Source organism: Leptonychotes weddellii, chromosome 9, assembly GCF_054177405.1.
Source record: "Leptonychotes weddellii isolate Sample4059 chromosome 9, ASM5417740v2, whole genome shotgun sequence".
Classification (NCBI taxonomy): Eukaryota; Metazoa; Chordata; class Mammalia; order Carnivora; family Phocidae; genus Leptonychotes; species Leptonychotes weddellii.
The window spans coordinates 125,745,595-125,759,311 of NC_138377.1; the positions used below are offsets into that span (position 1 = coordinate 125,745,595).

At 51.8% G+C, this 13,717-nt stretch overlaps 1 protein-coding gene across 1 annotated transcript; it reads right to left on the reverse strand.

The window, feature by feature from the left end:
* Positions 1–7,813: 7,813 nt before the first annotated feature.
* MINAR1 (membrane integral NOTCH2 associated receptor 1) lies at positions 7,814–13,067 on the reverse strand. Its single transcript, XM_081831896.1, has 3 exons — positions 13,062–13,067; positions 12,422–12,676; positions 7,814–8,011 (listed from the first exon to the last, which is right to left on the reverse strand). The coding sequence occupies exons 1-3, from the start codon at positions 13,065–13,067 to the stop codon at positions 7,814–7,816; spliced, it is 459 nt and encodes a 152-aa protein (XP_081688022.1).
* Positions 13,068–13,717: the final 650 nt, after the last annotated feature.

Below are 13,717 nucleotides of genomic sequence, written 5' to 3' on the forward strand. Positions count from 1 at the left end.
AAGCTTCCAGGCAGAGAAGGGACAGAAGTTTGAGACAGCGCGCTGTGGGGTATCTAGTGCATAAAATGCTTTAGAACTGGATGTGGTGGGCGAGGTAGGCAGGAGCCAAACCAGCGGGGACCAGATGCAGAAGACCTGGAAGGCGGTGTGCCCAAAGCAGGGCCTGAGATGCTGTTCCCCATCCCTAAACTATCCCTTCCAGACTCTCCAATCACACGGCACCATCACGGCTCTTCCCCAAATCAGAAAGTCATCCCCGATCAGCCTGTCTCACTCTCTCTCACCAGAAAGGCCAGTTGACTGCACCACAAATAATAAGGTTCAGTAGCTTCCACCCAACGGCGTCCCCTGGCCCAGCCCGGCCATCTCTCCCCTACTGTTACAACCCCATCTGGGCCAGTCCCCCTGCTTCCACCCCTGCCTCCCCTCAGCCCATTCTTCACACTGCTGCCAGAGCCCTCTCTTAAAAATATAAATCGAATTGTAGATTATGTCATCTCCCTGTTTGCCACCTTCCAATGGCTTCACATTATATTGGAAATAAAATCTAATCTCTTTACAGTGCCTAAAGACCCTACCTAACCCAGCCCTGCCCGCTTCACTGATCTCCCTCCTACCACATTCATTAGGTTAGAGCCATGCTAGCTCTCTTCATTCCCACCTCAGGACCTTTACACTGTCAGCTCCTTCTGCCGGATACGCTCATCCTGAGATGTGCACACACCGCATTCTCCAGAGGGCCTTCACTGGCTGCCCTAACTCAGGCAGTGCCTCCACTCCTCTCTGAGGTGAAAATTGTCCTTCATTACGCCTCTTGCTGTTTGAAATGATGTTCTGCTTACTTGATTGCTCTGTGTGCATTCATTAGAATGGAAGTTCCAAGACATCAGCTCTCAAACTTCATGCATTCATCACTCATCATTCAACGAGTCTTTACTAAGCATCTAGGATGTTCAAGACATTGTTGCTTCCGGGGACAATACTTCAGCCCCAAGCCATGGCCTTGCACATTCAAGTTGCTTAATAAATATCCGTTCAATAAGTAGATGAGTAGAGCAAAGGGTAGGAAAAGGTTGGATCAGAAAGACATAGGTCACATATACCTCACTAATGGTAAAACTGAGCTCTAATAATAAAGCTAATTGGTAATAAAATGATAACTTAGGCTGGCGGAGACATCCACATCAAACAGCATTGGTCCCAGAGAGAATGAGCTGGGAGAGCCTCTTCGTTGGGACGTCTGCACTTACACAAGAATCATTACAATGTGGGACATGTCTGTGAACAGCCAGCATGAAAATACCATGTACATTTCTTCTCTTTGTGGGTGACTATGTGGCTACTTATCAGGCATAATTTCTTAGGTGCTTTCCTTGACAAATGAAAGGAAATTGTATTTGCAATTAACCACACGCACACTGCTGATTTCCAACAGTAATTTTATGTCCGGGATTTAATGAATCTTTCAGGAATCTTCAAAAACTGCTATGAGTTGAAGTCAGATTTGAGACAGCAGAGAAAGGGCGTGGGCGTGGCTTGGGCTGCAGTGCCTGGCTCCAGCCAGAAACACCGATGTTCTGTTCCTGTTTTTGGACACTGGTGTATTTTTTCACATAACATGGTATCACTTCTGTCTAAAGTCAGGTGTGTCTCCTCCCGTCCTTTCCATTACAAGGACTAGTCCAGATATAATCCACATCCAGCTACGGCCAAATCCCAGTGAATCCAGCACACCACGGACAAAGCCTGAAATCTAGAGCACTAAGAGATGGTGTGCTTTTTCTAAAAGTACCTTCGATAGCATAAAGTAAGTTAAGCAAGTATTGACTTTCGCTGGTACTTGGAGGGAAGAATCTAAATTAATGACAGACTAAAATGCCTTACGATAGCACAATGCACATTGATTTGTCCTCATGGGGAGGATAAACATTTTCCCTACAAGATTACTTACATGCTGTTTCCTTAATTCACTTGTTCAGAGCACTCGGCAAAATGCAATCCAGGTCCAGTCGATCTATATGCAAACCTTGGATTTAGGTCTGAATTAATATCTTATTGTAAAACCGAGAAGCGTTCTTAAACCCACCGTTGTGTGGCCACCCTAACCTTGTCCAAGCTCACATCAGAGACTTCTCTCTGTGTGCAGGTGTCAAGATATTAATTGCTTTTTGCAATGTGCTCTGACTTGGGTCCAGTCATTTTTCTTTAATGACTCAGGCAGGGAACTCAGTGGCATTTGTGAATAGCACAATGAGATAACAGAAGCCAGATGAATTCTCTCTCTCTTTGGCATCCTCCACGATATGATTTCACAAGCAAGAGATGTCCTACGGCCTCTGCCCAAGTCAGCTATGATTCATTTACTTTACAGTGAGGGATGTCTTCATATCTCTGGGAGGAAAAATATTATGTTGATGTTGTGCTCACACAAGCACAGATGAATAGACAAATGGAGCAGGATAGAAGGTCCAGAAAGCCATGTATACATTCAACAGACTTGTGTCAAAGGGGGAAAGATGATCTTTCTAATAAATAGTGCTGACCAGTGGATATCCCACATGGGAAAACACATATCATAACCCTCCCCACCTCAAACCAGATGTAAATATCAATTCCAGAAGACATACAGATCTAACCATGAAAAGTAAAACAATAAAGCTTCAAGAAGAAAACAGAGCATCTTCTTGACCTCGGAGTCTCTAAAAATTTCTTAAATAGACTAAATTGCCAATCATAATGAATAAAATGATGTATTTCTCTATCAAAATCAAGGACTTCTATTGATCAAAAAGACGCCATTGAAAGAATAAAAACGCAGCTCACAGAATGGAAAATAGTATCTGTAATGTATATCTGGCAAATAACTCATTTTTCAGAATGTATACAGAAGTTCTACAAATCATGAAGAAAAAGACAACCGGCCTAATGGAAAACTGGCAAAAAACGTGAACAGGCACTTCACAAACTCGGACATCCAAAGGGCCTATGAACATACAGAAGGTAGCAAGCCTCATGCATCCTCAGGAAAACGTAAATTAAAGACATGACGAGGTGCCACGACACACCTGCATGATAGCTAAGACGAGAGAGAGTGCCTTGGGAGTGGACGGAGAGCACCAGGAGCTCACGAGCGTGCTGCCGAGGGGAAGGTCAGCTTGTGGAAGCACGGAGACAACGTTTGGGCCGCATCTGCTCCAGCAGAGCAAGAACGTACCTCACGGTTTGGCAGTTTTACTCCCAGACGCGCCCACTGCAGAAATGCACACATGCTTTCACCAAAAACGCAGACAAGAGTGTTCATAGCCCCACACTGGAAGCTAGGCAAACGCCCATCAATGGTAGAATGGATAAATAAATTGTGCCTTGTTCTCCATCAGTGAAGGCAACAAAATGGGAAGACTACAACCACACACAGCAACACGATGTTTTCCACAGCATCGTGCTGGGGGAAAGAAGACAGACACAAAAGGACAAAAAGTATATATTCATTTGCTTTTCTAGAATACACCTATAAGTGAAATCCTATGGCGTTTGTCTTTATCTGACTTACTTCACTTAGCACACAAACAAAAATCAGGAACAGACCCGTGAATACAAAGAACACACTGGTGGTTGCCGGAGGGACAGGCAGGGGATGGGTGGGCTGGTGGGTGACGGGGAGCGCGAGGGCCAGGCTTCCAGAAACGGGATGAAGAAGTCACGGGATGGAAGGTACAGCACCCACAATAGTCAATGATGCTGTAATAGCGTTGTGGTGACAGAGGGTGGTTACACTTGTGAGCTCAGCATCCTGTGAGACTTGTCCACGTTGTACACATCCTCAGAAGTGAGGATGGCCATTTTTCTTTGCCAGGTTTTAACCGGAAGGGGGCATGAGGGAGGCTTCTCAGGTGTCTGAATGTCCTGCTTCTTCATCTGGGTGTTCGTCATTTGCATGCTTTCCATTTGTGCAAAATTCCACCAAGTTGGACACTTATGATGTGTGCATAAAACTGAATACTTACAATTTATGCCTAGAATAAAATCTCACTTCAAGAGACCTTATAATTTTTCAGTTTATTTTTGATTATATTTGGAGAGGCAGATTGTACACGAATAGCTTCAAACCAACCATTGTACGTTAACCAAATTTTACACAAGCCATTTGAAAAAAGATCTAAAAATGTGCTTAGTTATTGGTATTATATAACATTGATCAAGCACCAAGAGTGTGCTGACAGCTATATGCAGAACAAACATAGAAAAGACAATCCCTGCCTTCAAAAATATCCATTCCTTGAGTCTCACACAGAAAACTTCACCTTACATTTCACACCCTTTTATTCATAAGGCATAAATAAGGAAGTTTGTTGCATTTCTCATTGTTAGTCCATAAATATCTAGTACCCTTTCCCCCAATTATACTGACAATTACTAATATCTTTGCCTTTAAATACAAATTTCCGTAGTACAATATACAGTATATATTGATTTGGTATTCACACAACTGACCACAATATTCTTGCAGGTTGGTTATAGTATGAAGCATGTTGCATTTCAACATTCACAAATTTTTATACCACTTAACAGAATCATTTACTGTCGGCAGAGCTTATTTTTTGTTAAAAAAAAAAAAAGGAGGTGCCATTACTCTTATATTGATCAAGTATAAACAAAAACAGCCCTGCCTTGATTCTGATAAGGGTATCAGGACTCGGGGCACAGAGGGGAGAGTTCGCGTATCTACTAAAGTAGCCTTGCGGATATCAGTCACGCAGCCGCATGCCCTAAAATACTAAGTTTATGATCGGCTAGTAATGGGTGTTTGAAATATGATTGCTTTACTGTATTTGCAGTTTGAAGAAGGGGCTAGTGTTGTAACACATCTGAAAACTGAGCTGGGAACTTTTTTGCTTTTCTGCAAGGCTGTGTTCAAAGCAAATCAGACTAGAAAAGAGGAACTGAATGATTCTGAAATTTAACCAGGGGCTGAGGATATCAGATTTCAACATCATCCCTTAAGCAACATCCTCAGATTGTTCATTTTTTAAAAGCAAGAGAAATGAAGTGAATTTTGATAGATTTTAGGCCTGGGCATAAGAAATTGTACTTCATGTGAAAATGCCGAAGAACATTGTAGAAGGTGGTGCCCAGCACAGAAGACCGGCCAGTCCACACGTCACCCACCAGGAGCTCATAGCAGCAGGAGATGAGAGGGATGGGTAGAGGTCTCCTTCCCAGCCAGACTCTGGTTGTGCCCTGTTCTGCAAATACAGGGATGGAGGAATCTGGGGTCCAGGGAAAGAAGGCTGTCACAAGCTTGGGGTCAGTGGAGAGAGAAGACCCAACCGTGAACTTCACCTTCTCTAGATCCCAAGACCCTGAGCATCCATCAGCTTCAAGCCACAGCAAAGATTCATAACTTGGCACCACGCTCCATCCTGTAAGGCTGAGGATAACCCATTCCCATAGGAAACCCCTTGCCTTTGGGGTCATCTGGTTTCCCAGGGCATCAGCAGGTGTGGGTGTTTGTCCATTATGTGGCAATGATGTCGAGTTGAACTCTAGCTACACTGGACTAAGAGCAAGAGGAAATTTCCCTGCTACCTCCTCAGATATGAAAAGGGTAGAAGAATATTCTAGAGAGTCCTGTCTCTTCCGCCCATGGGGTGGGGCTTACAGTCACGCTTCCCTGGTGGTAGCTAGACACATGGCTCAAGCAGGGCCCATTAGGAACAGGTGCACCCAAGAGCAGTAGTAATAGTAGTTTGGTCCATCCTCCACGGTCCCACCTGGCAAGGAGAGCAGTGCTTGGGATCTGACCAAGTTTTTCTTATCCTGGGTAAGTGTATCTCCACTTCCCTGCAAATCATAGAGCGAGACGTTGGGAACTACCTATCTCTGACGCTCTCCTGGTTTAATCCGTGGTAACAGGGACAATGTGTCACAGAGCCACACTGGTTGGCAGGAAAGCTAGGATGGCGACTCCCAACTCTTGCAGGTGTGAATCTAGTATCCCCTTTGGGATGAAAGAAACAACCTTATTTAGTGTACCCAACCCAGAACAGAGCACCAAAAGACTAAAATTCTGACAATAGACAGTAATATATATATATGTATATATATATATATAAATTTTCAATTATAAATCCTCAGTTCTTCATACTAAGGCTTAAGTTTCAGTCACCTAGTTGAAAGTCCATACGTAAACAGGAGAATAGAAACAGGTAACATAAAGACCCCTAAAAATGAAGGCTCACTACAGATGAAAGCATCCGTCCCTTACTTGTTGACAGCATGAAATGTTCTGACTACCCCGTGTGGGGAACTATAGGAATAGACAGAGCAAGCTAAGCATTACTTGAAGGTTTCTGGGATGGATGCTGGACTCCTATTGCTTTAAAATCTGAGATGCACCCCAAACCTCTCTTTCAGGAATTTATTATACCGTCCAGAGAGATTATTCTTGCTACCCACCTTGTTCTCAGAAGAATTAAGGTAGCTAGTATCTGTCATTTTTCTTTGACCTGTAATGAGACATTAGAATCAAATGCTAAGGATTCTTTCTGTCCAATTATGTCAAAGCACCATTCGACAGGTGGAAACAGAAATCAAAATCTGATCGAGTTACAACAGCTTTCTGTACGCTGGAGAAACCTTGCTTTCAAGTTATTTAATAGAGAAGACAATAACCCCAAACTAGGTGTTTAGATAGACATACAGATAGATTGCTAAACGGTTAAATAGAGAAATTTTTTTGAGCTGCTGACAAGAACTCTGGAGTTGGTGTCGCTGTGGTTAAGAACACCTCGGTGCCTTTATCGTATTATTGACACACTTGCAAGATCCCGTGAAAGCCACCGGAAACAGCTGGGATTAGGGGCATGCGGAAACCACCGCTTACAGTTAGAATGTCAAAGTTCAGCCACTGTCTCTACTCTTCAAGGCCCAAGGACACGTTCCAAACTCTTCAACTTGGGGGTGAGAAGCAGAACATCCGGGGCCACCAGGAGACAGAAGACCAAGGACTGGAGCCACATACCAAAGCGAGCATGGGAGACCCTTCGGGTGGCCGTGATTTTCAAAGAACTGGCCTCACTCTGTTGGCAAGCAGCTCTCCCCCCACGCCTCGGGGTGGGGACAGGAAGGTCTCCTGGCCTGAGTACCTCAGCCTAGTAAGCAGAGGAAGCACACTCCGTGCCACACCCGATTGGGCAGTTGAGCTCCTTCCTACCCTGTGCGCAAGGGGGAAGGTCCAGAATGTTCCGTGAAGATCTGCAGTGAAGATCGTAATGATGACAGAAGGGCAAGAATGAAAAGTCAGTAGCCCTTGATGAAAGTCAACAGAGAAGCAACATCCTTTGTGAGCACGACACCTGTTACTTCACCTGCAGCGGTCTGAGGACGTGAAGGAAAACAGAACTCGTCTTTTTTCCTTCTCGTCTTGCTATCTCCCTTAACTTCCCCAAGCAGGCAGGTACTAAATATCTTCTGTATAATATATTCCCCACTATGAAACTTCACTAAAATGGAAAGAATCCAATTAATTTCCTTTTTTTTTTTTGCTTAGAATTCAATTTGTATCTACTGGTAGCCCAGTACGTTCTTTTGGTGGGAAACCATATCGCACCTCCCCAAATGCCTCCAAGCGTCATGAAGTCAAAGCCAGCAGGAGGGAGGGTTTCTCTGGAGAATGCGCACTTTCTGAAGAGCAACGACACATTGGCAGAGAGCCTCCGGGACTCCATCCCTACTCCACCGCCCCGAGCCCTCCCGCCACGGAGGGGGGCGCCGGCAGTCACGGGCTGTGCCCCACCGCCCGGCGGCCCCAGGCTCATGATTTCATTGTGCAGATGGGCACGACGATCACGAGGATGACTGTGCACGTGGCGGCGGCGATCAGGGCGGCGATCTTGCAGACCTTGGCTCGTCTGAACTCGGCTTCCTTACGCTTTAGCAAGGAGTCGTAGCCTGGGGTATAAATATCTTCCATCCAGTATTCTAAGTGGTTTGGGTTTAAAGATTCCTGCGTCTAGAAGTGAAGAGAAGATGTTAGAGACACAGTAAAACCCAGTTCCCGAAGCTGGCCGTCAGGGCTGACCGCGAGATCCACCGCCGCCGGCCCGGGCCGAGGTGCACTGGCGAGGCCCCGAGCTCCTACGCACCGTGGATCGCACCTGCCCCGCCCTTGCTGCCCGCGTGCTAAGGGTCCTGACACGGGGAAACCACGGTCTCCTCTCTGCAAGCAAGCAAATGAGGGCCGGGACCAACGGGGCTGCCACCGAGTGCAGACTGGCCCCGCGGCTGGAGGGGCAGCGAACGTCCCCGAGCAATAGCCCCCCGGCAGCCCCTGAGAGCAGAGCCCTTCGAAGCAAGGCTGTCCTCTCGCTCTGATTCCGTCCCCAGCTCCTCGCCAAAGCGCCTGCTGAAGAATCAAAGGCACCGCCCAGATAAGCAGTTCAAACAAAATATAAAATATTTCCATTTCAAACACTTGTCTGAGCAGGTCAGGCCCCTGCTCAGGGTCAAGGTCTACAGACCCGCGCAGGCCGTCCCCGTGCCCGGGGCTGCGTCCCCAGGGGCGGAAGCCGCATTGACATCTGTCTCCCGTCTCCCTGAGACCGATGCACTGTCTGCAGGGAAAACGCCATCTTTAACCCGTACTGCCCACGGGGCCCGCTCCCCAGGGATGGTTGCAATCTCTTCCCATCACGAAAAGCAGTATTCTCATTTTACGGCAAGCATTTAATAGCACAGTGTCACATAAAAGCAAACACATCGTAATTCCCCAAGTGAGGTCACCTCAATCCTTGAAACTCAAACAAAATATCCATTTTGAAGATTTTCTCGGCTCCTTTAATGCTCGAAACATGGGCACATGAAAGTCTCTCTCACACACGCAGGTTCACAAAACAAATCCTTCAAAAAGTCTTCTAAAAAACTGAGCTGCCCCACGTCACTGGGGGAACACTGGTAATTCTAACCCGTGTTACTCATTGCCACCTGCCCTTCCAGGGGCGCCCCCTGCTCTTTCCCCCGTGCTCTGTGCCCCGGGAGCCTGGCCCCACGGACCCACCCAGGGGGCCCCGGTCAGTGGACGAGGCTTCTCTTGGTTCCTACCAGGCACCTGCTTCAGAGCCGTGGGTCCCAGTGGGTTGCAGAAACAGCTCCCTTCCCTCGGCCTCAGATCCCAGGGTGAGGGTGTCCCGTCACTGAGGCTGGTTCCCTGGGGGATGCTCCCCAGGCTCTCACCCTGCCCGTCGCACCGTACCAGCCACCCCCCAACACTCTGCTGTCACCCACAGGGCGTGCTGTCTGCCTCCCGCTGGGGCCCGCTGCGGACGGGCCAGCCTGGTGGGCAGACCGCAGCCCCACGTCCAGCCCCCGCCACCTGCCCGTGAACAGCCCCCAGGCTGGGCATGGTCTCTACGTCTTTAAGTGGTTGACAAAAATCAAAGAGGACTATTTCATGCTCTGTGAACGTTAGAGGAAATTCAAGTCTTGCCATCCAAAATAACGCTTCACAGAATCACAGCCCCGTCCGGCTGTTGGCAGATGGTGGCGGAGTCCAGCACCAGAGCCCTCAAGGCCCAGATCCGTCACCATCGCCTTTGCAACCCCTGTTCTAGTACTTTCTGTGCAACACTGCATAATGGCAAGGGTGGGGCTCAGGGGTCGCTAGAACTCTAGGCCCCCTCCCTCGCTAAGGCAGAACATTTACAGGCTCTGGTCGGTCTCAGAAGCAGCGCTGACCACCCGATGCCCATCCTGAGCAACAGGACTCTCTCGGTCGTGCAAAGTCCTTAAGAGTGGGGTGCTCCGTCTTTGCAAGGGCCCCCATGACAGCGCCCTCCGCCTGGGTCCCAGGAGCTGCAGCCCCCCGGAGCCGCCCGGTCCCGGTGTTTGGACACATGCCCGTCTGTATGCTTGAGCCAGAGCTCCCTCCCCACCAAGCTCTGCCCTCCGTGGGCACTCGGGACGTGTGGCCGCAGCCATGAAAGCCCTTCAGCAATCTCATGGACGCCAGACGGACAGACGGATCCAGGATGGGCATATTTGGCTGGGAGGCTGGTCCGCGTCGGCGGGGGGCCGCCCGCAAGGGCTGGTGGACCTGCTCCCTGCCGTGCACCTTGAGGACAGGCTCTGGCCACCTGGGCTACACCAGCCCCCCTTCTTCCCGAGCTTGCCAAGGAGGCAAGCCATGCACACATCCAGTGTCGCCTTCCCTCCGGCTCAAACAGAAGGAAATCGGCTTCTCTTCATATATGTACCCTTAATGAGCTGGGGGTCAGCCTGCGGAATAAACGATTTTTCTTGAGTTTTTTCAGCAAGTGCTCTAGTGACAACGAAGAGAGCGGTGACACCAAGGTTTCCAGGGACACAGGCGAGGGGCCTTGTTGTGACCAGACTCTGGCGGTGGAAGCCCAGCCCACACCCTCAATCCACCCGCCAGTGGGCCCGCTGACGGGGAGCCCCATGTGCCCACCAGGGGACCCTGCGAAGACTCTCCAGATGCTAAGGTGCTGTCACAGGGCCCCCCGAGCTCCTGAAGGGAGAGGAGCGCACATCAGGCCCGCCGCCCCGCCTTCCTGGCGCTCCCGACGCCGCTGGGCTCTGCTGCAAACACCCGGCCCGCCGCCAGCCCCACTCCCTCCTGTTCCGTTCTGTGCGGCTTGGGTCCGTGATGCACTTCCAAGGATGTCGCCCCCAGCTCTCTAATCTGAAGACCTACTTTGATTTCTTGTGACTTTGTCTTGACAAACACAGGCACATTAACATCACGCGGACCCAGGAGCAGCCTCCTTCGCCCACACTCTCAGACGATGCTTCTCAATCTATGACTCATTCAGCTAATCGGACCCTTTCCAGGCCACGCACTGGTGGGGCCACTCACGCCCCCGGGGCCTGATGCCCACGGCGCCCATGGCAAAGCCGCACAGGGCCCGCCTGTGGAAATCAATCCCGGTCTAGCCAGCAGGACGAGGTCAGGACGGGAGGTGGCATGCAGGAGGGGCGAGGGGGGCTGCCACCACAGACCCCGCTGTCAGGATCTGGCCGGAGCTGCCCCTTCCCCTAACTGCTGTCACTCAGGGCCCAATATATACAAATGTCACTGCATTGCAGTCACAGCAGGGACATGAGGCTCCCGGATGCTCCCCCCAATAGGAACGGCAACGCGGGAGGAAGGGCCCAGGCCGTCGGTGGGGTCCAGCACAAATTCAGACTTGTCCGACCCCGGGCAAGTCCCGAGCTTCTCGATGACCTCATCGGGAAGCTGGAGGTGACTGTAATCGTCCCTGTGCCTTCCTTGTGCTCGCAGCCTGCCGTGAAAAGCACATGCGGAGTTGGACTGACGGATCTCAGCATCGTGCGATTGTCCCCTGGAGTCCCTTTCGGTGCCTACCTAACGCCGGTACTTTAAATACCTTCTTTGCAAAATTCGTCACAGTGACTCTGCAAGGAGTGTCGTGTGCTCACTGGACGGGTGAGGGGATGGACGCACAAGCAGATGCGTGCATGTCCTGGGTCCCGCAGCAAAGGAGCCCTGGACTGGAGCCCCGTGCTGTGGACCCCTGAGGTCTGTTCCTGCCACACCACGCCCCCTCAGCCCCCTCTGCTTCAGGCCCCAGCCAGCCCCCGCCGGCATCTCTCCCACTGCCCCCTCAGTGATACGGTCATCCTGGGACCTGGAGGTCTGACACCGCTGGGCCCCACCACCCACAGAGCTAATCCTGCGGGTGGGGACAGGTGCCCCCCGGGCCCCGCGGTGACGCAGAGACCCAGGCAGACGCGGTGCGAATGGAAGCAGGTGGAGCTGCCCACCCACATACGAGGGGACCGAACCCCAGCCCGGCGGGTGGGGAACAGAACACATGCCCGCCGGCCATGATGGCATTCACAGAGCTCCCGGGGGTGGCTCTTACCTGGGGACTGCTCCGTATGGAAACTTAGTCCATAGCTTGGCTCCCACAAATATGCTTATCCCACGTGCTACATGTGGAAGGAGAAATCAGCTTGTATCTCATTAAACAGTTTGGCTCGGGTCTTGTGAGCAAAGACGAGAAGCTGCACTTGGGGCAGAGCCTTAAAGGCGCGGTTAGCAAATCGTGCGGCCAAAGTAAATACATCAGTCACATGATTACAAACGTATAAGCCAGATCACGTTCCCCTCCTTAAAACCTCCACTCTGGGGCTTGTTAAAGTTCAGAATTCCATGGCGGGGCTCCAGGGAGCTGAAGGGTGAGGGAGCAGGCTGGCCTTGGCCATCCCAGGTCCTTCCTGCATCGGCCAGGCTCCCAAACCCCCCCGCCGCCCCCTCCCCCGCCTCTCAGCCCCTCCCCTGCCACCCCCCCGCCTCTCACCCCCTCCCCTGCGACCCCCCCGCCTCCCACCCCAGCCCCCCCACCGCCCCCTCCCGCCCAGGGGACAGCACGAGACTCACCTGCAGGTCCAGGGCGGTCAGCTTGCCCTTGTCGCCCGCGTTCCTCGTGTACTCCTCAATGGTCCAGGACGGCTGGCCCCGCTTCACCTCAGCCAGCTCGGTCAGCCGCATGTCCGTGTACAGAGGGTTGTTCTTCAGGTGGGCTTTGAGGGAGGCGGGGTAGGGGTGCGGGCTGAACACCTGCTCCACCAGGAAGCTGTCTTTGGGCTGCTTGGGCATTCGGTGCTGGGGGGGGATGTCGTACTGTCTGTCTGCCTGTTGGGGGGGAGGGCACAGAGAGGTCCAACAGGCAGCACAGAGGCTGTGGGGTTTCCCAGCACATTGGGCAGCCTGCAGCTCAGCATCCCCGGGCCCTGCAGCCTGCCCACCAGTGGAACACCCTTATTTACATGCACACCCTAAGTATGCTGCAGGGGGACATTCTCCGGGAACAGCTTGTAATGAGGACCTGAGCCTACACTTGACTGAACCCTCACACCATCACTGCCACCAACCACATGCAGCCCCACTCCTGATGCACAAAAGGGGAAAGCAGGACTGTGAGGGGAGGGAGGGAAGGACGGAAGGAGGGGAGGGCGCCTGAGAAGGACCGTATGCATGAGCACATGGCGAGCTGTGCCGTGTGAGTGTGAGCGTGCACCTGCATGGGGAATGGGCCACGCCGTGTGTGAGTGTGAGCATAAGTGTGCACATGCACGGGGACTGGGCCACGCCATGCATGAGTGTGAGTGTGTGCACCTGCACGGGGACTGGGCCACGCCGTGTGTGAGTGTGAGCGTGCACCTGCACGGGGACTGGGCCACGCCGTGTGTGAGCGTGAGCATGAGTGTGCACCTGCACGGGGACTGGGCCACGCCGAGTGTGAGCATGAGCGTGCACCCGCACGGGGACTGGGCCACGCCGTGTGTGAGCGTGAGCGTGCACCTGCCTGGGAACTGGGCCACACCGTGCGTGAGCGTGAGCGTGCACCTGCACGGGGACTGGGCCACACTGTGCGCGAGTATGAGCACTGAGTGTGCACCTGCACAGGGACTGGGCCACGCCGTGTGTGAGAGTGAGCGTGCACCTGCATGGGAACTGGGCCACGCCGTGTGTGAGTGTGAGCGTGAGTGTGCACCTGCACAGGGACCAGGCCACGCCGTGCGTGAGCGTGAGCGTGAGCGTGCACCTGCCTGGGAACTGGGCCACACTGTGCGTGAGCGTGAGTGTGAGCGTGCAGCTGCACGGGGACTGGGCCACACCGTGCGTGAGTGTGAGCATTGAGTGTGCACCTGCATGGGGACTGGGCCACGCCGT

Coding starts and splice junctions, on each gene's coding strand:
- MINAR1 (XM_081831896.1), bottom strand. Junction 8,012..12,421: donor TGACCGCCCTGGACCTGCAG/GTGAGTCTCGTG, acceptor CTTCACTTCTAG/ACGCAGGAATCTTTAAACCC.